This window comes from Arvicola amphibius, chromosome 7 (genome assembly GCF_903992535.2).
Source record: "Arvicola amphibius chromosome 7, mArvAmp1.2, whole genome shotgun sequence".
Lineage (NCBI taxonomy): Eukaryota > Metazoa > Chordata > Mammalia > Rodentia > Cricetidae > Arvicola > Arvicola amphibius.
This window is the reverse complement of record NC_052053.1, coordinates 5,944,254-5,971,742: the sequence shown is the minus strand read 5'-3', so window position 1 is coordinate 5,971,742 and position 27,489 is coordinate 5,944,254. Positions and strand designations below refer to the sequence as shown.

General features: G+C 40.3%; 2 protein-coding genes across 2 annotated transcripts in view; one reads left to right on the top strand and one right to left on the bottom strand.

Moving 5' to 3' along the window:
• Window positions 1-16,443, top strand: part of Itga4 (integrin subunit alpha 4) — a 68,263-nt gene extending 51,820 nt beyond the window's left edge. Inside the window, exons 18-27 of the mRNA XM_038337653.1 lie at window positions 666-816; window positions 1,831-1,926; window positions 2,557-2,636; window positions 2,916-3,005; window positions 5,129-5,219; window positions 6,110-6,217; window positions 7,026-7,151; window positions 13,571-13,690; window positions 15,848-15,946; window positions 16,312-16,443. Of these exons, the coding sequence (XP_038193581.1) occupies window positions 666-816; window positions 1,831-1,926; window positions 2,557-2,636; window positions 2,916-3,005; window positions 5,129-5,219; window positions 6,110-6,217; window positions 7,026-7,151; window positions 13,571-13,690; window positions 15,848-15,946; window positions 16,312-16,443 (1,093 nt within the window). The remainder of the gene's footprint in view (window positions 1-665; window positions 817-1,830; window positions 1,927-2,556; window positions 2,637-2,915; window positions 3,006-5,128; window positions 5,220-6,109; window positions 6,218-7,025; window positions 7,152-13,570; window positions 13,691-15,847; window positions 15,947-16,311) is intronic.
• A 2,626-nt stretch (window positions 16,444-19,069) lies between these two features.
• Window positions 19,070-27,489, bottom strand: part of Cerkl (ceramide kinase like) — an 89,569-nt gene continuing 81,149 nt past the window's right edge. Inside the window, 4 exon segments of the mRNA XM_042055452.1 lie at window positions 19,070-19,107; window positions 19,110-19,150; window positions 19,914-20,092; window positions 25,215-25,311. Of these exon segments, the coding sequence (XP_041911386.1) occupies window positions 19,070-19,107; window positions 19,110-19,150; window positions 19,914-20,092; window positions 25,215-25,311 (355 nt within the window).

Here is a 27,489-nt window from a genome sequence, read left to right as displayed (position 1 = left end):
TTTCGTGGAATGCACTTGATCCAAATATTCACCAATAGTCATTTTATTGTCATTATAGATTGCCAAGGCCTAGCAGAGCTGACTGAAACCCTGCCTCAGCCAGGCTGGTGGCTTTCCTAATGGCTGCCCCTAGATAGAGATCTCTAGTGACCTTTGTTTTGCAGTTCACAGGACAGTGAATCATTTGTCATTTAGTTTTGTCAGAGGCAACCAATTAACTGCTCCAGAAATGTAATCTCCTTCAGTGGATCTCTGTACCACATACCTGCTGGCCAGAACAGTTCTCTGCTGGACTTCTGTCAATCCCCTTATGTTTTCTCATCCCTCCTCTTCCTCAGTTTCCCCCTCTTCTAGTGTTTGGCTTGGGTAGAACCTAGTTCAATCAATGTCTTTTCAAAGATTAAATGAAAACTTTACAAAATAATGAGGAAAATGTAAGTTAAGCAAAAGGGCATTAAATCAATTTAATTATAACATTAATAAATAATAATATTAATTAAAACAATGTAATTATAATAACTAATTTAAAATAAAACAATAGTATCAAACTTTTCTTTGGGAGCAGCTGATTGAACATATCTGAAATGAGAAAAGGAAGTTTTAAATCTGCTTGTATGAGATCATGGTTGTTTTTCTAAGTTAATAGTTTATATTATAATTTCTAGGCCATATGAAAATAAAACCTATCTTGCTGTTGGGAGCATGAAGACGATAATGCTAAATGTGTCCGTGTTCAATGCTGGCGATGATGCCTATGAAACGACCCTGAACATCCAACTCCCCACAGGCCTTTATTTCATTAAGATCTTAGACCTGGTGAGTGCTAGAAACCACAATAGTAGCCTGTAACACTCGAGCTCAAAACAAAGTTAAGGACCATATTTACTCCACTGATTTAGTATAAACAACTGAAGTTTTCATCTTAACATTTCAACATCTCTGAGTCTCCCAGTTATTCTGAGATGTTCTCTGTGCCCTGGCTCTGAGATACAGGTTCCTTGGAGAGAACTCCTTGAGTACCACTACTTCATCTCTGCCACGGTTTTAAGATGCAAATGATGCTTATCGTGGAGCCTCCCCCATGCTAAGGAACCCAGAATTCCTGCTCTACGTTCTAAGTGGAGGATCTCGGCCCCTTCGCCAAGTTCTTCTGAACTGTCAGCCTTCCTCAGTCCTGAAATCCCCTTTTCAAGTCGGGTTCTGGAGTACACATAGATCTTATGATACCAAAGCACTGAGATTATTGCCACTTTATCCACCAGGGAAGTACTGGTAGGCTGAGCTGCAAAGAGAAAAGTCTCTAGCACATTCGCCTCGAGATCCCTCTACCCTCCAGCCAGTCAACCCCAGAGAGCTTTCACCTTTTAAAAGTAGCTCTTTACCCATCTCTCTAGACCACAGAACAGCTACTTCACAGGGAGGAGGAAAAATTCTAGGTACTCAGAACCTATACTATGATATATTTCTATTATGATTACCATACTACAATTAAACACTTTAAACAAATTTCATATATATCAGACAGAAGGAAATGTGGACCTTATGGCTTCCTTGTTCCCTAATGTTTCAAAGAAGTTCCTCTTAGAGAAAGTGGGGAACATGAGAGCTCACACCCACACACCCACGGGCTGTTTATGGGGAACTCACATGGGTATAAGTATATGGGTGTATATATATATATCTGTATTATCTGTTATAAACCTACATATTATTTCCAAGCTAAGTAGAAAATTGTTTCCTAAAAGGTAATTTAAAAAACCACCCCTAAACATGCTATAAATGTCTAACTCTGTTTGTCTCCGACTGTTTTATTTTTATTTTTTCCTTTAGGAAGAGAAACAGATAAATTGTGAAGTGACCGAGAGCTCTGGCCTCGTGAAACTCGCCTGCAGCCTTGGTTACATATATGTGGATCGTCTCTCAAGGGTAAGCATTTAGTGTTCGTGATTTTTATTTGCTAATAGGAGTGTGTTTTTCTGCCTTCTACCTTCATGTTGCATTAAAAATCTATTTTTAAGCGAGCTTAATTGTGAAGCTAAGTGTGTCCAAAGTGTCCTAAACACTTTTATTCTTAGCAATAACTCATTGTTTGGGAGTGGGGTGGGGGTGAGCAGGGAACCTGCTTATGTCAAGACAGGCAAGAAAATGTGTCAATCAGAATGCATTTTGCCTGTTCACTCTTTCCCAACACCCCCACCCCCACCCCAGGTGGCCCTGTCTGCCAGGCATGTTACCTCTGCTATACAAAAAAGGTGTTTTTGGCAAGAGTCCTCAACCAAGTTGTTAAAGCTTTCCTAATGGTGTCCGTCTGGGCCTGCCAGTCTTTACATTTAGAGCAGGCTTTGTTTCTGGAAGTGAAGAATGGAAATGCTGCTGCTTCTAAACCAACCGTTTCTGGGTCTTGCTACCAAGGGAAGGGTGGAGCCTCTGCCACATCTAGAATCTTCTACACTGTTTTCCTTGAGGAACAACAAAGTCTATTAAGGGAAATTTAAAATACTCAATCTATAAATGTATTTTAGCATAAAAACTGGGTCTTTTCCCTCTGCTTTCCAGACAGATATTAGCTTCCTCCTGGACGTGAGCTCACTGAGCAAGGCAGATGAGGACCTCAGCATCACCGTGCACGCCTCCTGGTATGGTTCAGTGTGCAAGAAATAGCTGTTACATGGGAGAAGCCACATTCTGGAGATGGCTTCCAGGGATCCATGAAGTCGTGTCCCGTTGTCCAAAAATGGCAACAGTGTAAATAATGAGAGCAGTTCCTGCCAACCTTGTCCTAAAATGTCCTGCTGTCATTTCTCGTTTGCTTCCTACTTTCCCCGATGCTACTAAACAGCCCTCTATTAAGTCTGCACAGGATGCAGTCTGTGCTCTCTGCGGCTGAGTTCTCATTCCGTGTTCTGTTTCCACAGTGAGAACGAAGAAGAAATGGACAGAATGAAGGACAACAAAGTGACATTAGCTATACCTCTAAGATATGAAGTCGCGCTGACGGTTCACGGGTAAGTAGGGACAGAGGCCTCTGACTTAGAGAGGATTCCCACTGCTGTCTCTTTCTTTGTATTAATGAAAGGCGTGTGTTTGAACACATTTACGTGGGAAAGATACTGTGTCTCCATGATTGCCTCTGAGCGCAGTCGCTTGATTGGTGATTCATTATTTTAATCCACTCTGTAATCAGCTCTGATGCTACATCAAACTCATGGCCAGCTGCTAGAGATTTTGTACTGGAAGAGCCCCAACAAGCTCTCAGCGGGCCACGGTCATCCCTCAGTGTGCAACCAAGGGGCACAGAGTTCCGTAGGATGCAGCTGATGGCATGGTGCCCAGTGGCCATAGTGGGGGAGACACATAAAAGGACTGGGCACTTAGCTGAACTGCCACTCCCCAGAGACCACGTCTACCTGTGTGGCAAATGACTAAGAAATGAGAGAGCCAGCTGGGAGGTGGCTTCTGTCTGTTCTTGAACCCCAAGAGTGCTCCTCAGTCAGAATCCTGGGGCCAGCTTTATTCTTTTCTTGTGGATTCTTCTCTGGTTCAAAGTGTATGGCTACAGAATGAAAGAGGGGAGTAACAAAACCTTCAATGACTCCACTGAGTCATTTTCAAGCTATTCGTCTGTGCCTTGAATGTTTTGGTTGTTTTAGAGACAGTTTCTCTCTGTGTGGTCTAGGCTGGCCTGTGTTTGGTGCAGATCAGAAGGACGTCCTTGAGGCTTTGGCCATCATCCTAATCATCACATTTGCCTCTGTGTCCTGAATGTCAGCTCTATGTCCAAGGACCAGCATGCCCAATAGCCACTATACTACATGCATTTAACTTCTTTTATGCAATGTGTTTTAATCATATTCCTCTATCAATTCCTCTCCCTAACTCCACCCACATCCACTCTCCCTCCCACCCAGAACAGCCCCAAATTCATGTCGTTAGAAAAAAAAAATGAACCCACAAGCTCTAATTTACACTGCCCATGTATTCCTGAGTATGGGGCTATCCAAAAGTATGATCAACCTACCCTGAGCCACACACACAAAGAATACCGACTCCATCTGCAGAAATCCTTAGCTGTCCACAGCTTTTTAGTTAGGGATGTGGACTCATGGGCCGCTTCCTTCTTGGTGGTAGATGCATGCATACATTTTAAAAACATAAGATATGAATTAACAGGATAAAATGGGCAAATTAATTTTATTGATTGCTCTTAATTACAAAGCATCCCTCTATCATTTTAACCATGCATGAAGCAGGCACCCAACCACCTAAAATGTCACTTTCTGTAACTGATGGAATTGAGTATCAGTTCTATGAAGAGGGAGAATGTGGTCCTTCCCAGAGAAGGCAGCCGTGAGAGTCAGCGGGGCTGCAAACAGAAGCTGATTCCTGTTTCCAAGCATTTAGAGCCCACGCTATTCCTTATTTTTCCACATGACAAGCACCTCCAGTTCCACCGGTCACATGTTGGTATTCAGGACAAAGTCAACAAGTATTAATCTGCAAAAGAGTGTGTTGTCGGATTGTTTCTAACAACTTTCTAGGAGGCAGGACTCCTAATTTCAAATACGTAGAATTAGCTGCAGAGTGTTAGTGCCTTGTGGAGCAAGGAGTTCCCCAGAACAGCATTTTCTTGGTAGTGGTTACACTCAGCGGACATTTGGCTAATTGTGGATTAAAAAGTTAAAAAACAAAACAAAACAAAACAAAACAAACTAACAAAAACTTCTAGCAAAAAAAATTGATTTTCATGTAAGTTGGTGTTTGCCTTGTTTCTAGAATTTTGAGGTTCAGCCAGCCGTTGAGAACTAATGAACTACCACACCTGAGGGAAAGTTACGCAGCTCAAGCTTCCCAAACTTGCACAGATCATTTTAGGGCTGAAAAGGTGCAAACCGGCAGCAAGCCAGCAGGCATGGCAAAGGCAAGGACATATACTGGTTAGCACAGGCATGGTCCCTCGGGACAGAGCACACGACCTTCCGGTTTCATCAGTTCCTAGAGCTTTTATCTGACCAAGAAACCGAAAGGATTCTGTGTTGCTTTTAAATGTGCTATATTCCACCTCTAAAGCCGGACTGTATGGCCCCTCATCCAAAAGACAATACGTTCAAGCTGACCTTGTTCCCGGCAGGTTCGTGAACCCAACTTCATTTGTATACGGATCAAGTGAAGAAAATGAGCCAGAAACGTGCATGACGGAAAAGCTGAACTTCACTTTTCATGTAAGCAAAGCTGGGTTTTGTTGACGTTTGTAACATATGGGAAGGAAGAAAGGATTGGCCATAAGCCTTGCTCCAGGGGGATTCCTGCCCCTCTGTCCCTCAGCTTCAGTGACTGGCTGGCTGCAGGGCTGCTGTTCTGTGACTCAGGCCCCTTCCTCTTAGGCTAGTGTTGCTTTGCTCACTTTACTTGTTACAAATTTTGCTTGTTACAAATTTTCTTTCTAAAATATGTGAACGTCTGGAACACGCAGAGCTTGGGGGTCTCCTGACCCTTCTGAAGTTCCATTCAAGGCAGAAAAGCCAAGGGAAAACATGGTTGTGAGTAAATCAGGAAATCTATAGTTGGTTCAGGCTCTTTAACCAGCCCAGCATTACCAAGTAATGGGAGCATTTACCTTACCTTCTCTAGGATCAACATGGTTAGCCTGCCATCCAGGCTTCAGCATAAGCGCCATCAGTATCGAATAATCTTTTTCTTTTTTGTTCAAAAATGTTATCATATAGAAGTATTATACTAATATGAAACTCAGTTTTGAAAATTTAGCTGTTTAGCAGAAAGTTTGGCTGGTCACAGATGTTAAGAGGTAGTGTCTACAGAAATATTTGTCTTAATCAAAAGCACTGTCTGAGCAGTATAGCAGTGTAAGGAATGCAAGTCTTGGATTACACTGTGAAGGTGTCACTACTTGGTTACCAGATATGACGGTAAAGTGAAAAGCAGGCATAGATAGATTGGAGGGGCTATTTGAGTTGATAAAACTGGAAAAAAATATGGCTATGGATATTCTGCCTGCTTTAGTGTGTATCTGCCAAACATACATCCTCCACTTTGGCTAGTAATTCTGCATTTATAATTATGAAAAAGACTTTTAAATTCTTTTCTTTTTCAGGTTATAAACACTGGCATTAGCATGGCTCCAAATGTTAGTGTGGAAATAATGGTACCCAATTCTTTCCTCCCTCAAACGGATAAGTTGTTCAACGTTTTGGACATCCAGGTAAAAGGATGTTCCCTTTGTCTGACCTCTATTGTGAGTCTTAAATCTGAACCCTTTATCCTAAGGAGTGTTGTAAAGATGGACACTCTGTTCACTTCAGCCCTACTTGATGCTGTGAATTCCGTATGCACTCGCTGAGAGGACCTGGGATATAGTACATTTCTTCAGGACTGCAGCCCAGAGGTGACACCTACGTTGTCATACACAATCAGAAAACCTGGTTCTTCCATCGATAAACTGTTTTACATTATCTCTTTGGGACACGAGCCTGTGGAGACAGAGTTAACAGAATGCTCCACGAAGCTTGAAGCCACCACTATAGCAAGAACAGGAAAGGAAGGGAAGTTCTCTTTAAGAAAACATTTGAGTTGGTTCTTAAGCCAATGTTCTGTGTCTGTTCATAAGATTTCCTCCAGTTATCAAGCAATCCCCAGAAAAGCCTATGTAAGGGATTTGGGGAATAAGAAAAACTTTTTAAAATTTACTTGAATTCCAGATTTAGATGCTGGGATGTATAATTGTAGCATATTTTATTCTGTAAAACCAACTTAAGGCTAATGGTCACCCGCCATTTTTCTTCCCCTTTTTAGTAAGGATAGACCATGTTATCAGCTAGGACCAACTGGATTTAATTTGTTTGGAGCTTGGTTTTTGTAGACTTGCCAAGAGATTTACTATTTTGTCAAATATACTTTCACAATTTTAGAGCTGCTTAATGTGTTTTAGTAAAAATAATCAATTGAAACTTTTAAAGTCAAGTTGTGTCAGCTCTCTCTAAAGAGACATGATTTTTGTTTTCTGTCTTTAGGCGACTATGGGGAAATGCCATTTTAAACATTATGGAAGAGAGTGTACATCAGGACAGCAAAAAGGCGTAGCAGAGACCTTGACAGACATAGTCAAATTCTTATCAAAGACGGACAAGAGACTCTTGGTAAGTTTCCATTTTTCAGATATACATTATTCATTTCTGGTTTTCTACAGTTTTTCTACAAATAACTTAAACATTTAAAACCAAGTTCAATGGGTGTTTGAGTGGCCAGCAACGTAACAGATGCAAGCTTAGGCCATATTCCCACTAGGAAGGAACAGGCACGATGTAGCACTGAGAGGAACCCAGGATTAAGTATGTGTATAGGGTTTCATTACCCAACAATTGCTCACAGTGTGTCACCCAGACATTACACCTGAACCTTTCTGACAAGTCACCTGGGCAGCCATATCAATAGCAAGAGATTCTCAATTCTTCCCATTTTAGTGACTTTACAAGAGAAACTGGTGAAGTTTTGTGACAAAAACCGGAGCGTGTAACCTAGGGAGACTCTAATTGCGAATCCTTCTTTTCATCCTGTCCCAGAATGTTCAGTTACTAAGAATGGTAGAAACAGATGCTACACTGTGAATACTTTGTTATAATTTATAAAACAAAAATATGCTTGTTTTATTGAAAGCAAGATAGGTTTTAAGTGCTATGAAGGGAAGATGATGTTTATAAAAAGGATGGTTTTCTGAAGGCCACTGAGGTTATTTGTTACTCTATCATATTCTCATGTTCAGCTGTTCTGTAGTGAGAGCTTTGGGCAGGCCTGCTTTTCGCCCTGCCCTGCTCCTGGTTGCCGGCTAGCTTGTGCCCCCCAAATAACGACACACAAATTGTATTCTTTTAAATACTGCCTGGCCCATTATTTCCAGCCTCTTACTCACATCTTGATTAACCCATATCTAATAATCTGTGCAGCACCACAAAGTGGTGCCTTACCAGGTAGATTCTAGCGTACGTCCATCTTGGGCTAGAGCTTCATTGCATCTGGCATCTCGCTCAAGAGAAGCACGGTGGTCTGACTAACTTAGGAGAGGTGTAGCATCTGACTGATCCTTCTACCTCACTTCCTCTTCCTGTTCTGTCTACTCCACCCACCTAAGGGGCGGTCTATCAAATGGGCCAGGCAGTTTCTTTATTAGCCAATGAAATCAACTCAAACAGAAGACTCTCCCACATCATTTCCCCTTTTTCTGTTTAAATAAAAAGAAGGCTTTAACTTTAACATAGTAAAATTACATATAACAAAATAGTTATCAAGTAAGAATTAGTTACAATACTTATATCCATTTTATCTTTTATCATAACAAAGGAAAACTTTAACTATCTATCCATTCTTCAACTCCATCAAAGACTCCAGAAGGATATAATATTACCTAAGTAAATAAGAAGTAAGCAACTTACGAAACTCTAGAAATGACAGAGACATCTCGCTGCCTGGACAGTCACCCAAAGTTCCTCTGTACCGTTGGGGCATCCATCTTCGGCCTTCAGGCCCATAGTTTCTAGCAGACATTTCCATAAAGCAAGAAATTTCAAAGACAGTTCAGTCACTTTCTGCTGTGTCCTGCAGAATGTCTTGCAGACTCTTTCATGAATCAGGAATCCCGAAAGATCATCTCACTTTTAGGCAAGTTCAGCAGTCCTCTCTCTGAGGGTTCTCTATGTCCAGTTTATGCAATAGTCCAGGCAAGAGCAGTTTCTTGCCCAAATGGCTATCAAACTCCATAAGGATCCTCTTAGATGCCCATAATCTTGAAGTAGATTGGTGCTGCCAGGAGCAGACATGTCTCATTGTCATGAAAAGCCCTAAATTATTAAAACATTTAAATACAATATTCTATAGTCTTTGAAAGATATTAGGAATGCCTATCTAACTAATATATATCTCTATATAACTAGAAAATCTAACTAACATGACTACAAGCTTGACTATTATCAATGATTATTCATTAACAACCTATATTTCCTAATTATACATTACATTTTTAAAATGAACTACACAATCACAATACCTTAATCAAGATCAGAAATACATATACATATAACAAAATTGACCTTAAATTTAAATCACTAAAGCAAAATCCATATCAATGCAAATTATTCATCTCCATATCATATCCCCCTTTAAATGTAAAAGAACATTTATAAACAATATTTGGGAATATGGGTGCAGTTATTTCTCTCCAAACTGCTTCCTGCTGAATGGGGACGCTGTTAATCAGATCTTTCATAATGTAACCTGTGTGCCAGGTTCATCTTAGTCATCAGTTGAGCGAAGTGATTTTTTGAGGGTATTCAAAGCAACCTTTCAGGAGGGCGTGGTCTATCATACCATATTGGGAAAGAAGCAATCCATAGGGTCTCATTTTCTGTAAAAACAAAAGAAGAATCTCTTTTCCAAAGTATCATATCCTTAGATCTAAATCCCGAAGTCAAGGTATTTTCAAGGTATATATCTTGGATTAGTTCAGCAGCATTTATAAACAAATATCTTTTAGCAGCTGTTGCTTCTTCCTCAGCATTCAAACAATTCAAAGAGAGCATAATAGTATACAATATCAAGATTCTCTGTGTATTTTCCATCTTTGTGTGGCTTTATTTTAACCTCTATTTCTTTTATTTTTACTTTTACTTTTTGAGACAGGTTCTCTTTATATCTTTGTCCTGAAATAACTCTGTAGACCAGGCTGTCCTTGAACTCACAGAGATCCACTTGCCTCAGCCTGGGATTAAAGGTGTGTGCTACAACACCTTGAACTCACAGAGATCTTTCTGTCTCTGCCTCCCAGGCATTTGGATTAAAGGTGTGTGCTGCCACACCTTGAAGTCACAGAGGTCAATCTACCTCTGCCTCCCAAGTGTTGGGATTAAAGGTGTGTACCACCACAACAAACTACTTCCTTTTTCTTTCTTTCTTTCTCTTTTTTTAACTGTAAAAACTTTAACTTTTAGCCTGCATGTATTTTTAACTCACTGTAAACCATTTAGAGGTTTTCTTTGTCTTTGAATCTCTCTTTACTGTATATCTCTCTTTTTCTGACCACACGAGTCTTTAATTTACCCACCAAAATCGGTAGAACTAAAGCCGTAATTTTGGCAGCTGGATCCAGCCCATGCCTTAGCTTTCTAGCCTCATGGCGGAGGTACCCGCAGAAGCCATGTTTATCGCTACAACTCTATGGCATTTCAAGGTCCCTGCCAGCAAGCAAGCTGCAACAGTGTCAAACAACAGTCAGGACCGCCTGCTTGAAAGAGTCAGAGTTTATCCTGGCAGTACAGACCAGATTGCCAGCATTTTTAAACAGCACAACTTTTTTCCTGCTATGGTTGAAAACAAACAAGCATGCAGTCAGCTTTTATCAACACCATTTAAGTGTTCCGTAGAAGGACCTCTTAAAAGAGCTGCAGGGTTTTGCAGCTAAAGCTGAGTCAGGAAGCCTCTCTTAGATGAGAACGCTTGCTCAGATCCGAGAAATTGCTGCTATCAAGAAAACATGCTTTCCTCTATTCTTTCCCAAGCTTTCTCAAACTTTCTGTGGATCCAGTAATCCACGTTGGGCGCCATTCTGTAGTGAGAGCTTTGGGCAGGCCTGCTTTTCGCCCTGCCCTGCTCCTGGTTGCCGGCTAGCTTGTGCCCCCCAAATAACGACACACAAATTGTATTCTTTTAAATACTGCCTGGCCCATTATTTCCAGCCTCTTACTCACATCTTGATTAACCCATATCTAATAATCTGTGCAGCACCACAAAGTGGTGCCTTACCAGGTAGATTCTAGCGTACGTCCATCTTGGGCTGGAGCTTCATTGCATCTGGCATCTCTCTCAGGAGAAGCACGGTGGTCTGACTAACTTAGGAGAGGCGTGGCATCTGACTGAGCCATCTACCTCACTTCCTTCTTCCTGTTCTGTCTACTCCACCCACCTAAGGGGCGGTCTATCAAATGGGCCAAGCAGGTTCTTTATTAGCCAATGAAATCAACTCAAACAGAAGACTCTCCTACATCACAGCTGTGTGAGTGTTCATGAAGCATATCACATATGGGAGGCCAGAGGGTTTCTCTTTTACCATCCTGTAGGTTCTGGAGATTTGTTGTTGCTTCTTTGATTTTTGGGTTTTTTTTTTAATTTTTAATTATTTTTTTTAAAAACCATCTTTCCTCATTTTACATACCAATCCTAGTTCCCACTCCCTCCCTCCCACTCTGCCCACCTTTCATCCACCCCACCCCCATCCATGTCTGAGAGAGGATAAGGCTTCCCATGGGAAGTCAACAAAGTCTAGCCCATAACTTTGAGGAAGGACCAAGGCCCTCCACTCTGTATCTAGGTTGAACAAGGTATCCCTCTAGAGAGAATGGGCTCCAAACAGCCAGTTCAAACACCAGGGATAAATCCTGGTCCCACTGCCAGTGGCCCCACAGACTGTCCAAGCCTCACAACTATTACCCACATTCAAAGGACCTAGTTTGATCCTATGCAGGGTCCCTGCTATCTGTCCAGAGTCAGTGAGCTCCCACTAGCTCAGGTCAGCTATTTCTGAGTATCCCCATCATGCTCTTAACCCCTTTGCTCATATTATTGCTATTCCCTTTCTTCAACTAGTCTCTGGAAGCTTGGCCCAGTTCTTAGCTGTGGATCTCTGCATCTGCTTCCACCAGTTGCTGGATGAAGGGTCTATGATGAGAATGATCACCCTCTCCACTACTGTTTAGAGTCTTAGCAGGGATCATCCTTGTGGATTCCTGGGAATTTCCCTGGTGCCCTGTTTCACACTAGCCCTACAATGGCTCTCAATCAAGATATCTCTTTCCTTCCCCCATCTTTACCATCCCATTCCTTCATGATTTCCTCCTCCCTTCCCTTCTTTCCTCCTTTTCCCCTTCCCTTCTTTCCTTTTCCCCTTCCCCCGTGTTCCTAATTTTGTCAGATCTTGTCTATTTTTCTTTATCAGGGGGATCCTTGTCTCTCTTAGGGTTCTTCTTGTTACCTATCTTCTCTGGGGTTGTAGACGGCAGGCTGGTTATCCTTTGCTTTATGTCTAATGTCTCCACTTATGAGTGAGTACATACCATGTTTGTCGGTCTGGGTTACCTCACTCAGGATGGTTTCTTTTCTAATTCTATCCATTGGTCTGCAAATTTCAAGATGTCATTGGTTTTTGTTGGTTTTGTTTTTACCACTAAGTAGAACTCCCTGATGTAAATGTATCACATTTTATTTATCCATTCTTCAGTTGAGAGGCATCTAGGTTGTTTCCAGGTTATGGCTATTATGAATAATACTGCTATGAACATGGATGAGCAAATGTCCTCGTGGTATGAGTGTGAATCCTTTGGGTATATACCCAAGAGTCGTATTGCTGGGTCTTGAGGTAGATTCCCATTTTTTTTTTTTTGAGAAACTGTCATACTGATTTCCAGAGTGACTGTACAAGTTTGCACTCTCACCAGCAATGGAGGAGTGTTCCCCTTACTCTGCATCCTTTCTAGCATAAGCTGGCATTGGTGTTTTGATTTTTAGCCAATCTGACTCGTGTAAGGTGATTATCTCAGAATAATTTTGATTTGCATTTCTCTGATGGCTAAAGATGTTGAGCAATTCCTTAAGTGTCTTTCAGTCATTTGAATTTCTTCTGTTGAAAATTGTTTAGATCTGCACCCCAATTTTTAATGTCTAGTTTCTTGAGTTCTTTGTATATTTTGGAGTTCAGTTTTCTATCTTTATGTGGGGTTGAAGATCTTTACCCATTCTGTAGGCTTCTGTTTTGTCTTGTTGACTGTGTCCTTTGCCTTACAGAAGCTTCTGTTTCAGGAGGTACCATTTATTAACTGTTGCTCTCAGTGTCTGTGCTACTGGTGTTATATTTAGGAAGTGGTCTCTTGTGCCCACTTTCTCTTCTATGAGGTTCAATGTGGCTGCATTTAGGTTGAGATCTTTGATTCATTTGAACTTGAGTTTTGTGCATGAAACTAGATACGGATCTATTTCCATTCTTCTACATGTTGACATCCAGTTATGCCAGCACCATTTGCTGAACTTCTGAACACCTGATTTTTGATAAAGGTAAAATACAATGGTTCTGGGATTTTGAACCCAGGTTTTCAGGTTTGGCATTAAGTACTTTGACCTGCTACTGAGTCACCTTGTGGCACATTAAGGAAATTTTTAACCTATGTAAAAGTAGGTTTTCAAATTTAAAAGTCATGCTTTAAATTTTTGGAGAATACAGGTGTGTTACAGAGCACGCAAGGTGTTCAGAAAGAACCACAGGCTTGGCTCTCACCTACCTGTTTGAGACTATCTGCCCCTTGGAACTTCTTTCATCTCTACCTGCCATCTTGTGGTAGAGACACAAGTGGGATTAGAGGTACATGCAGTCTCCCCCAGTTTTGCACAGGATTGGGGGATTTGAATTTTTATTAATCCTTATGCTACACGGCAGGCATCCTATTCACTGAGTCGTTTTCTCCAGCTGTTCATCTTTCAAACGTAGAAAATTTTAATGCAGTGCTTTTACATTCTTTTCAAGTATTGCATGAAAGCTGATCTACACTGTTTAGATTTCTTATGCAACTTCGGGAAAATGGAAAGTGGGAAGGAAGCCAGCGTTCACATCCAGCTGGAAGGTCGGCAATCCATCTTGGAAATGGTGAGTCTAAAATCAGATGGATAACGTTATGATGTACAGCTACAAACTCGGTCATTTTCACATAGACTGGTTAATATGGAAACATTCAACAAACTCCAGAGAGAAGAATGCAGCTTGGGAAGAAAGCCCAAACCTCATTATGTCATCGGACAGAGATAAACTGTGGATCACTAGGTTTGGGTTATAAAGGATGCCACTCTCTGTGAGTTAAGTAAACAGAGAAACTTGACTCCCTTTCAGTTCACATAACCTTAAATCATCCTTTAGAAGATAATGTGTGTGTGAAAACTAAAACCAAGAAGTGAAATTAAAATTTGATTTCAAAGAAAAGAAAACTAAAACATCAAATCGTAGCAGCTAAACCTGGGTGTAGTGGCTCATGACTGCACTCCCAACACTCGAGAGGTGGAGGCAGGAGGATTGCAAGCTTGAGATTATCATCAGATACATAATGAGTTCAAGGCCCTTTTACACTTCCTGAGACTCAGCCTCAAAAATAAGTATCAACTATAGCATAATTTGATAACAAAATATTTTGAAAATAACAAACTTTAAAACTTCAAGTTAAAAAGGAATTAAACGCCTTTTAAACTTCTTGCTCTAAAAGAGTGTGTGTTTTGATGAAGAGCCCTTAGATGAAAGAAAACCTGAAGCATTTTTTCATTTCCCCATCTGGCCAGCGTAGTTAGTGTCAGTGGCCACTACAGATAAGACTAGCCAATAGAGCTGTAGATTGAGACAAATCTTGTTCCCATTCAGTAGCATGTTTTGAAATGACCACACAGTGCTCAAGGAGTATTCCATCAGACCGTGGAAGGAGAGACAGATGCTCACCCATCTCAACTTCAGATATTCCTTAAAGTCCCAGGAGTAAGCAGCAAACCGTTCAGCCTTGGTAGCTGCTTCTCATAGGCTCAAGTTTCTCTTAGCACAACTGACATGGTGGGCAGAAAAGCCTTTCCTGTCAGGCTGTCATACACACTGGAGGGCATTTAGTAGTGCCATGCATACCAGGCAGTTCCCACCACTGTTCCCATCCCTACAGTCAAAGGTGTCTCTACATACTATATACTGCCCATGGAGAATCAGTCCTCCCATTGCAAAAAAATGCTCCAGGTCTAGGTGAGGTTTTGTATTTCTAGTTCTATAGATGTCGAATAACCTTTACCTAGTAGACATTAGCATTTTGGGGCGATAGACCTCCTTAAGAATATAGAACCAAGGTATAGCTCAAATGGGGGAGTGCTTGCCTAGCATGCACAAATCTGTGGACTCAATCCACAGCACTGGCAGAAACTGGGTGTGTGGTACTTTACGCTGATAATGATAATTCCAGAGTTTAAGATCAGTAAGATTAGAATTTCAAGGTCATTCTCAGCTAACATGGCAAACTGAAAGTCAACCTGGCTATGTGAGATAATGTTTCAAAAAAAAAAAAAAAAAAAAAAGCTTGGTAAAACTACTCAGTGGTTGAAGCCCTTCCATCAAGCATGAGGGCCTGAGTTTGATGAGCAGGAACCACATGGTAGGAAAACCACCTCCACCAAGTCGTCATCTACCTCCACATGTGCATCAAAGCAAATAAATGGTATTACTTATTTTTAAAATTGTATCAATACTATACTTACTCCCATACATGTACAAATAAATAATATATATAAAATATATTCATAACACTTACAAAGTCCATTCACAGATCCCCAAGCTTTATGGTTTCTTTTACAGACTCCTTACTTGAAATAATAAAGCTCAGAATTCACCCACGGATGATCATGCACGTAGGTTTTATTATTAGAGCGGGATGTTGTCACCGAGACACTAAGTACGATGCATGGACTTTATTCAGAAGCAAATGAAAGGCAAGCCTGAGCAAATATACCAGATCAAGAAGGCTTGTGTGGGGGTAAAATTTAATATTACTGAGAAAATTTTATTGATCTCTAATAACTTATTGCACACTATAACTTGGGGAAAATATTTAGATCAAGTGATTTGCAACATAGCCACACTTAATAAAAGGGGACCCATGAAATAGTCATACCTCTGAGTCCAAGGGAAGCCAGAAATTCTAGATAGCCAAGGTGGCATTTATATTGACATGTCTGCGTGGAATCAAACTATGACTCAAGCTCTGTTGATTATCTATTTTCAAAACAGGACGAGACATCATCGCTCAAGTTTGAAATCAGAGCGACAGCTTTTCCAGAGCCACATCCAAAAGTTATTGAGCTGAATAAGGAGGAGAAGGTTGCCCATGTAAGTTCACCTCTTAGGGGCTGCGTGAGAACTGTGTGGGAGACAGTCTGAGGGAATTCAGAAGTAGTGCCTTTGGGGGATCCGAGTAAGGAGTCAGTGTGTGACCAGGTCATAGAGGATTTTCAACACTTTACCGGCTTTCCACAACTGATGGGAAGAACAAGGAAAGTATTTTGGTAGCAGTGAGAAGCGGGAGGATGGGAAGAAGAGCCACAGAGCCATTCTGCTCATTCTGCTCACTGCTTCTGTAGGCTGAGAGTAGGTTCAGGACAGGATGGGAGCTCTGGTCTCTGTTGCTGTCTGGAGGCTTTTAAGAGAAACTTCAGCGCTGCTCTTTCTGAGTATGTGTTTGCTCTGTTGTGCAGGTTCTCCTGGAAGGGCTCCATCATCAAAGACCCAAACGGCATCTCACCATCGTGATTATTACCAGCAGCTTGCTGCTGGGACTTATTGTACTTTTATTAATTTCATGTGTCATGTGGAAGGTAATCCTTTGATAATTTCTTGTGTTATATGGACAATCCACCTTTAATGATTACCAATAATTAAATTACTCAGAATATCTCTATTGTCTCAAAGCAAATTAGGTTGAGTATATACTCTTTGTTTTTAATCTCTAGCCGAATGTTTAATGCTGATCTCAGATAAGTCCATTTAGAATGCATATAATGTTGAAAACCAATACTGCTGTGGTGTGTATATCACTGATAAGCCCAGGGTTAACCCTGATGTCCTTTGTTGATTACCACCTTTACAACTGTCTTTGCAGGCCTGTGGAACGTGAGGCAAAGTTTTAAAAGTATTCTACAGTGATTAGACACTGATATGAATATTATGGTTTCGGAATTAGACACTTGTTATCTGATCTGTTTGCAGGCTGGGTTCTTTAAAAGACAGTACAAATCTATTCTACAAGAAGAAAACAGGAGAGACAGCTGGAGTTATGTCAACAGCAAAGGCGATGATGACTAACAACTCTTCAATCGAGAGCAATGAACAAAGACCTCAGGTAGGTGGGGAAAGACCCTGCTCATGAGACCCATGGTAACTTCTCTTTTCCCATGTACTTGTGATCTGGTAACATACTATGTCTTAATGCAGGGAAAATCTCCAAGAAAGGAAATACACAAAGCTTGCTTTCCAGCAGTCAAACGTAGAGAAAAACACTAAAGCTATTGACTTACTCAAAGTGAACTCTGAAGGTAACTTGAAAGAAACTCCAGATTTAGCCGAACAGTCTTTCAAGGAGACATGCACGGACTATGCGGGCTCACGGTGAGATAAATGCCACAGAAAAGGGCACTTGTGGGTTTCAAATACACTTGAGACATTTTCAAAATATGATGATGACCTTTGAAGCCACTTAGAGTCTTTCAAAGAACTGTTTCCAGAGGTTTCTAATGGATAAATTATTTTAAGAAGGTGGAAGATTGTCATTGTCACTGGTACATATCATCCCTGGGCCATCTCCCTATGGCCCTTTTATTCGGCAGATGTGAGTTTTAAATGCCTGATGAACAACATCCGTGCAGCACAGGATGGCTTCTGGACAAGCGTGGATTCTGCAGAAGTGCCAGCTGTGGACTCTTATTTTTATGTATATACACTTTTCTAGGAGATACTATTACCATCCACCTCTTTCTTTTATCAAGAGCATCCAGGAATAGTTTTTTCCAGGAATAGTTTTTTTCAATTTTCTATTTGTAAAACCAACTCCTTAAGGATTGTCTTCTCATTGCAGATCATAACATCACACTTTAGCTACTGTAATATGACCCATAACTCACTGGTTAACTTTTCAAACTGCAAAGAAGGGCGAGGGAGCCGACATGTCAAAAAGCATTCACTGTTTCAATTGGCGCAAGCATGAATACCTGCCATGGTGGTGGCGTTTTCCTTGTTCTGTTGAAACAGGCAGTAACCAGGGCTGTAAGAAGCATTGCTATAGAGACGGAAAAGCACCGATGGAACAGCAAGTCACTGGTGAAGCCTGCATGCAGGGACGGGATGTGATCGACATGTACGTGTGATGCTATGCAAGGCTTTATTTTAAAGTGAACCATCTTCTACCTGGGTTTTTACATAACCATTTTTGTACTATTTATCCCATACACATGGTCTGATAAATATTTCTCATCTGGACCTATTATGCGTAAGAAAGCTACGGCCAGATTTTGAACATGGGTAGGATAAAGTGGCAGCCTTCACTGTTAAGAAGATTGCTTTTGCAGGAAATCCCTGCTGCCAGCTGGCCCTTCCTCGGGTTTCCCGATTCATGACAGTTGCCTGCTCACAGGCCGGCGGTCTGTGGCTGAAAACAAGGGTGTGCTGGGGTTTCAGAGCTATGAAACCTGAGTACAAAACAACTCCAGGGGCACATGCCCAAAACACGTATTTGTATTTTTGTATAAAAGTATATATTTATGGTTTTCTCATACAAATTCAAGCAGTTATCTCATGAAGGTTTCAGTTTTAATCCATGAAATCACTGTCAGTTAAAAGGATAGCTTTAAAGGGACAGTCTCTGAGGAAATGTAAATTTGGGTCATTGCACTGAAAACGAAGTGTTGTGACCGCCCCACCCCCGACTTTCAGGTACAAAGGAAAACACAGCTACCTCCTGGGCCAAGTTTTTGCCCAGTTAGAAAGATATTTTATGTGTATGTTTAAATAAACTTATTGTAACCTTAGGAATTTACCTGTATAATAAGCTTAACAGTCTTGTTACTTCCAAAGATGCCATCATGGACTTGGGTTGGGGGGCAATAGCCTAAGTGGAAAAAACTTTTTTTTTTAATCAAGTGGTTGTTCATGGTTATATTACTAGCTCCCTGTGTAGTTGGAAATTTTATAAAATCTGTATTTTATTAGGCTACAATAAGAATTATCTTCAATAATGATAAAGCAGGATGTTTATACTAGATCCAACAAAATGCCTTCCAAATATCAGAATTTGATTATTCATTGATTTTTATCTAAGTGTTTGAAAACCAAGATACTATTTTTAATTACATTAAAATAGATGTTTTAAATAGACATTTTCATTCAAAAATTAATTTCCTATTTGTGTATATATTGCATACCAGATTCCTTCATCCTAAATATCTACTTTACACATTTCTTTTATATGCAATTACATGCTACTTTGGAATCATTCATTCTTCCAGGCTTCCTCCATAAAGCCTGATCAGTCTTGGGTGCAGTCTGTAAAAAATAACATAAAATTGATTATTTCATTTACCTGCCGCTGTTATTTTCCACATACCTCCTGTGTGTGATACATAGAACACAGGTGAACAAAACAAAGGCCTACGTTTAAAGCAGGACCACAGCCAGCAAACTGAAGGACCAAACCTCATCATCTGTGACCATTCTAGAACCTTCGTGATCACCTTTCCTGCCTGGTTGATGTTCTCTGGTACTTCTGTGAGGAGCCAGTTGTTTGAGAACACCCCACCTGGGGGTGGCCCCCCACGTCAGCCTGCGAAAAGCCACGAGGCTTACTAGGATAGAGTGTGTGGGTTCCTACCCATCACCCACTATTGTCAGTATGTACAATGAGGCTAACGCTTTGCCAAGCTTGACAAAAGCCCCCATTACTTTATAAGCTGACTTGATTAAAAAGCAATGTTCAACAGCATTATATAGCATTTCAGCCCAATTTGGGGAAGGGGGCTAGAAACTATGGAACTGTACTATTTTCAAAAGGCTTAAGACTACCCTCTAAGATAAGTAATGTAAACTGTAAGCAAATTATTTGTATAGCCCACCTAAAATGATGATTTGCGATGGCGGTACAAAATACTCCTATTTGTATTTATCAAAGGGTGTGCATGTCTTTTATAGTTTGCTAACTTACTAGTTCGTAATCTCCTATTTGGGTAGTTAGGAGGAAGAATCCCCGTCTTGTTATTAGTGTTACATCTGCTGCTGTGCCACACAGAGACAGTGGAGCAGTCAGCCTTACCTAATGTGGACCTCGGATGCGGCTTCCATTAAGTCACCATCTACATTCCAAGGGAAAGTGTTTTCTGGAAGAGCTGCTTGGTCTCTACCCTCCTCCTGCTGATTGTATCCACTGCTATGACTCTTTGGATGAATTTTCACTTCTTCAATGGTGTAAGTCTCCACAAAAGGAAAATCGAACTAAATAGAAGGAATTGAAATAATAGTGAGGCTTTGTTGTGTCCCCTATGACAAATAAGGGTCACCATCGTACTGACATTTTTATCATTTGGAAATTCTGACCAAATTGTCCCAGGTTTTCAGAAAAAGAGGAAAAAAAAAACCCTCTATTCCAGAAACTTTCCAGACTTGATCAGCCCCGCTGTTGACAGTTCATACTTGTGAAGGACTTCCAACAATATTGATGCTGTAATTTCAATTTAATGATTGACTTTTCAGTTGATCCCATAGACTTCATTATTACCTTGTTTAGCCAACGTGAAACAAACTCGAGCATTGTTTCACACTTGGAATTTAATTCAGAAGAACCTAAATCTAAACTTTAAAAAAGAGATTTTTTTTAAAGAAATCTCTTTAAGAGATTCATAAGAGAAAGGAAAAGGGCAATCAAATATGAATTCCCAGGTGTTCATCTGCCAATTTAGCAAATGGACACAAAGCTAAGACAGTTGTGATTAACCGTTCTAGAATGCCAGTGGGTAATGTTCAAGTTGTGCTTTTCTTCGTTGCCAAAGGAAGTTATCAGGGGTTGGGAAAACAATGAATTCTCAAATGATATCTGTACAAAACCTTCTTTCGAACAGAATGAGGTGTGAAGATAAGGGTAGCACTTGAATGTCTGGGTAGGCAATAGATGTGACTTAGTCCCTCACAGTCAGCTCTTGGTAACTCATGGAAATGCATACCCTTCAAAACGGATGATTACACAGTAGCTTCTGTAAGCACGAGACAGGCATTGAAAGCTTTATCCCCAGTGCGGAAGATCTAATAGAGTCATGATGCAAGTAGTCTCTCCAAAATCTAGGCTGTAAGAATTGCTTGGAGTTGAGGTGACCATGGATTTCACTTGGTAACTTGGTTTATTGTATGGTTTAAGCTATGACATCTCCTAAATCTTTGCTCTTTGTATGTAAACATGCGTTTGGGGGAAAATACTATTATCAACTTATAGAATGTTTTGCTTCTTTGAGGTTTATATGCAGAAGAGGGAGGGGGGGTACTATGTTTATTAAGGGATGATTCCCAAGCCATTGTTCTAAAATCTGAAATGATTACTGATTAGTAACTATATTAGTAACTATATTATCTTAATTACTTCAAAGAACACATTTACAAAAAGATTTGGCATAAATTGTGTTCCACAGTTAAGAATTCATATGCTGAAGTTCTAAACTTGAGTATCTTTCAGAACATAAGTTTTTGAAGATAAGGTTTCTAAAGACACAATTACATTAAACACAGGTTTGTGTGGCAGAGCCTAACTCAGCATGACTTGTGTCCTTGTGAGTGGTGGAAATTTGAATTAATAGAAAAAATACTAGGGATTCATATGTCCCAAGGGACAGCCACATGAAAATACAGAGTTGTTGAGTGCTACGCTCCAAAGAGACAATGACCTCATGAAAAATTAAACCACCTGATATCAGTCTTAGCCTTGGAAGTGTGAGAAATGGTTTATCAAGGCTCATGTAATCCACGATGAGGAAATATAGGCTGTCCTTTGATGTGGGATTCCGCTTAGTATGCTGTGAATGTTTTATTCCCATTCATTAATAAAGAAGCTGATTTTGGCCTATAGCAGGGCAGAATAGAGCTAGGCCAGAAAACTAAACTGAGTGCCGGGAGAAAGAAAGTGGAGTCAGGGAGATTCCATGTAGCTGCCTAAGGAGACAGATGCCACAGGTAGACCACAGCCTTATGGTAAAATATAAAATAGAAATGGGTTCCATTTAAGACATAAGAGCTACTAGGAATACATCTGAGCTGTAAAGAGTAAAAAAAAGCCACATAAAGATGGAAAATACAGAGAATCTGGATTATGTATATTGTTTTTTCTTTGAATTTTTCTACTTCAGAGAGACATTTGATTCAGAGGGCTGCTAAGTTAAACCAACATATATATCCTAAAGGTATCTTAACTTCAAAAGTTGATTCTTAGAATATGTTACTTTGGAAAAGAGGTTCTGCTTTTGTTTCCACAGAGGATCAGAATCTGTGGATTCCTTCCAAGCTAATGTGTTTTGATATAGCAAGATCCCTGGAAGGTTTTCATAAATCCTAAAAATACTTTACTCAAAAAAGCAGAAATCAGTTTGGAGAAAACTACACCAGAATTCCCAAATGATTATTTATAAATGTTTGTTTTAATTTAAGAGGGGATATAGAAATGAATACTTTACATTGGTATGGATCCTGGTTTATTGATACAATTTCAGGTCAATTTTGTTTTATATATAGATATTTATATGTATATATATTTCTACTCTTTTTAAAGGTATGTTTATACAGCTCATTTAAAATTTAACGTGTAATTAAAAGTTATAGGTTAATAGTCATTTATAGTAGCCAAAGTTGTATTCATGTTAGCTAGGTTCTCTAAATATACAGAGATATATTCAGTTAGTCTTCAAACTCAAAAACCTACAGAATGTGGCATTTAAAATGTTTTAAAAGAACTTCAACTTTTCATGACAGTGAGACATGTCTGCTTCTGGCAACACCAGTCTACTTCAAGGGGATGATAGTCACCTAAGAGCCTCCTTATGGAGTTTACTAGCCATTTGGGCAAGAAACTGCTCTTGCCTGAACTGCTTGATTGTATGCTGTAATGCTGGATGAACTGGACTTGCAGGACCCACAGAAAAGTGACTAGTAAATTTTCCAAAAGATGGGATTGTCCTTCAGGGTTCCTGCTTCACAGAGGAAACTGCCAGACATTCTGCAGGACACAGACGAAAGCAACTGATGAACTCCGACAGTACAAGGCAAAACAAATCTTCATATTTCCTTCTTCAATGAAAAGTGGGCCGGATACTATGGGCCTATAGGCTGAAGATGGATGTCCCAATGATACAGAAGAACTTTGGGGGATTTTCCAGGCAGTAAGATGTCTCTGTCAATTCTAGAACTTTGAAAGTTGCTTACAATGTACTTCCTGTTTGCTTAGGTAATAGTATATCCTTCTCAGGTCTTTGATGGAATTGAAAGCTAGATAGTTACAATTATGATAAAAGATAAATTAGATATAAATATTGTAACTATAATTCTTGCTTGATACCTGTTTTGTTATATGTAATTTTACTATGTTAAAGTTAAAAACCTTCCTTTTTATCAGGCAGAAAGGGGAGATGATGTGGGATTCCCCTCTGTATGCTGTGAATGTTTTATTACCATTGGTTAATAAAAAAGCTGTTTTGGCCTATGGCAGGTGAATGAACTAAACTGAGTAAGAAAGAGAGAAGTAGATGCCATGTAGCTACTGAAGGAGAGAGATGCTAAAGCTTTACCAGTAGGCTACAGCCTCGTGGTAAAATATAAAATAGAAATGGGTTCATTTAAAATATAAGAGCTAGCTAGAACTATGACTGAGCTGTTGGCCAAGCCGTATTATAATTAACATAGTTTTGTGTGATTATTTGGGCCTTGGTAGCCAGGAAATAAAATTGTAGTCTCTTCACAGTCCCTGTTGAAGAGTTAAGCAGAGGGGAAATCAGCTATTTTAGGAAAACTCCTTAAGGAGGAATTACAAAAGACAAGGCAAAGAAACTGAAGATATACAAGAGGCAATTCTAAGTGAAAAGGTTTGAATTAAGACAGAAATATAAACATGAGAACCAACAGAAGCAGGCAGGGTAATGTTGTGAGGAGATCAGGGCAGGGTTTCAGTCAGCTGCAGTGTGAGGAGAGAGTCCAGAAAGGGAAGAGTCAAGGTCGCTGCTGTGGTCTGTCCCCCTGGGAGGCTGGGAGGGGCCTTACACACCTACAGCACAGGAAACCAAGAAATGTGGGGCGAGGGTGCAGTTGAAGGGACCCCAAAGGTTAGCTTTACCCTCCATTTTACTGAGTTGGGAGTTACTATAAAAACTGTGAAGTGATCTTCAGTCTGCTCTACAGCTGTTCACAAACATTGACATTCCTACCATGAAAACGTGGCTCAGAGGGTGCAATGCTAACACAGTGTAGAATTTGTCTCCTTCCCACACAGCAGCCTGCTGCTGATTGATCCCACAGCAGCGAGTCCCACTGTAACTAACACATATGCTGTCTTCCTTACACGGAAAAGTCTTTAAAAAAATGCATTACATGCTATTCATATTTCTACATTTGTTTATAATTTATAGAAATCACTATGTGAATTAAATATAATTATAAATACCATATAAATGTAATTGTTTATTGTCGTGTGTTATTGGGCTGGGGGGCTGGAGAGATGGCTCAGTTGTTGAGAGTGCTTGCTGCTCTTCCAAAGGACCCAGGTTCGGTTCCCAGTACAAATGTCAGACAGCTCACAACCACCTGTGACTGCAGTTTAAGAAAATTCAACTCGCTCTTGTGGTTTCCCCAGGCAGACACAGACACACACACACACAGAGACAGACTGTGTGTGTGTGTGAGAGAGAGAGAGAGCTCAACAATCAGCCTCTGATGGTTAGCTAGATTTACTGTCCCCTCCTAACTATATCCAAGCACCATTTATATCCTTAAGAATTTGTCAAACCACTGGGTTTTACAGCCACCCCTGTGTGCTTCAAGACTAACAGGCAGGGCATACTGTGAGCCCAAGAATATAGCCCATCATAGGTACTATTTCTCTTTTAGTCTAACCACTTAAGTGTTTTCATGTGTTTTGAATAACATCTATAAAATGGGTAAGCACATATCTGCAAACCTATTGTAAGCTGTGAATATGAAGCCAGTTGTCAGCAAGCGCCCGTAAAACCTAAACATCCCAAGTTTAGGATCTGCTGTTGTGAAACCAAGAAGACAAAACTCTCGGATTTCAGTACTTTTCATCCTAAAGAACAGCTTGTGTGTGTGTGCAATTGTACCCCTCACTTCCTTTGCTTTTCAATGTAATACTAGAATTTTGGTTTTTCTTGGCACAAGGGAAAAGAAGTATAACCATATGTCAGAAGAAGCAAATGCATGTCAATGCTGGCATACACGTTTCAAATTTTGAATGAAAGGCTAGGGAAAAGATTAAAGTAGGCAAATGAAAACAGACTTAGTGTTAGTATCTGAAGCATCTTTCTCTCCATGATTATTAGCCTTGCAAAGAAGCAACAGAAAGAGATGGCTGTACCTGATTCTTTATGCTGGAGTACCTTTTCAGGTGCTTTACAAATTCTTGTCGAGTGGTGTTCCGTACAACTATGAGAGCCATGCTTCCATTGTTTAACCTGAAATTAAACATCTGTGCTTGAGAACCAAGAAGTTTATCAATGGTCTATATCTAAAACCACTCCATATCATTTTGGCTAACAAATGTGCTCACTGGAGGATACTGACCAATATTTAAAAAATCACCATGTTGAACTGACCTAAAATTTTTTAACCATATATTGCTATGCTCTTGTTGAAGTGAGAGAGTATTTTAAATTACTTTTATTAATCCCTGGGATTTCTTCTCAGCAAAACCTGACTGCAGGGCTCTTTGAAAATCAAACTTCCACACACCTAGTCACATCCAGAAGTAATATTAAATCCACCACAACTATAACTATTTAAGAATTCTAAACGTGAAGCTTTGTACGCTTTTTAAAAGGTGTATTGCAGCATGCTGTACATTCACAAATGATTTGAGATAACCTGCAGGTAGATGTTTTTCTAAAGTCCAAACTGTGGTTAAAACATTTATTTAGGGGCAAAAGTTCTGTGTGACATAGAAAACAATAAACCACAGTGCCCTGGGTAGAGGAGATGGGGGGAACAACAGCTACCACATATGTTCATTCAAGTGATGGAGCATTTTAATCTTGCATATAATCTACCACCTAATAAGAGAGTCTAGAAATCCTATGGTGTGATCTGGTGCCAACATAGCCACCCACAAATGCATTAGCTTTAGAGGGCAGTTTGCAGAAATATTTGCAAACAATTTCATACTGGATTTCAGTGCAAACACAAAGTTGTCCCAGGAATGACAATGACATTACTAGAATCCATTAAATATATGGAGGTCAGATAGAGCTGTGAAGAACCTCAGAAGTCACCTCACTGTTTAATCATCCTGTGTAAGGATGGACCATTCCCAATGGGAGGCACACGGCGGCAATCAAAAGAACTGCTAAAAGCAAAGCTCTTCACGGCTGGGTTAAGTAGGGCCCAGTACTCCTGCTATCCACCTTCTGTCTCTTCCCTCTGAAAACAGCAGCAGGGGGCTCATGACATTGTCTTTCTGGGTCAATTTTCTTAGTTGTGTGATTTTATAGAAAACCATTCTTTCTCAAGTTTGTGTTTGGAAGAGAACTACTTTTAGATTCAAGAAGGACATTTGCTTAAAAAAAAATGTGCAAAGCAAAGAATACCTCTAATTCTGTGGGGATATCAAATGCTCCACTGCTTATTTCACTAAAATGTAGCCAAGAGATTCCTATGCACCCTGTTCACATTAAGCAAACCAAAACGTCTTTCTGACTGAGAGCATCAACCTAAGCCAGCCCTACGCCAGAGAAGCACATGGTGATAATGACTCGGCTGTCTCCAGCTCTCATGCTAAGGATATGCCTGTATTAGAACTGGAGAGCAGAGACATTCACAAGAAACGTCAGCATCTAGTATTAAGATCCTCAAGAAGGAGTGAAGTGGAAGCAAACAAAGGAGGGCACAACACACAGTTATGTCAAGAGACCCAAGGAATGCTTTAGCCAAGGGGTTGGAACGCCAGTGGTGACGTGACAGATTTTACATTTCAAAAAATTGTTCACAATCTGTTCTACACAGATGAATCCTTTAGGAAGATTAATTATCGTACATAGATACACTCCCTTTGCAATCCATAGTTCTCATTCCTTTAAAAACTTAATACTTTCATTAATTCTTTGAATTCATATGATGTATTTTGATTATTACCCTGATTTCTTCTTCCCCTAATTTCTCCCAGATCCCTCCCTTACATTCTCACACATCCGCAACTTCATCTCATCTTCCATCTTCCAGCAACACACTAAGTCTAGCTTCTGTTGCCCAGCTCATGTATGTGGGGCCACCCACTAGAGCATGGTCAACTACCAGTGGCCATGACAATTAAGAAAACTGACTCTCCCTCCTCCCAGAAGCCATCAACAGCTCCTCCCCTCACCATGAGCCTCTCTCTGCACAGTGCTAACAATGATTGGCTGGATCTTACACATCAGTGCTCCTGCCCAGGAGACACCGTTTCTCTTCAGTCACCCTCTGACCTCTGGCTCTCAGTCTTTCTACCCCTCTTCCGTAATGGTCCTTGAGCTTTGGTGGGGGTCAGGAGGATGATATGGATGTCTCATTTGTAGCTGAGTGCTCCATTCACTGACATTTATTCTCTGCGCTTTTATCAGAGACTAAATGCTTAATACATTTCTAGCTAGCATTACCAAAGT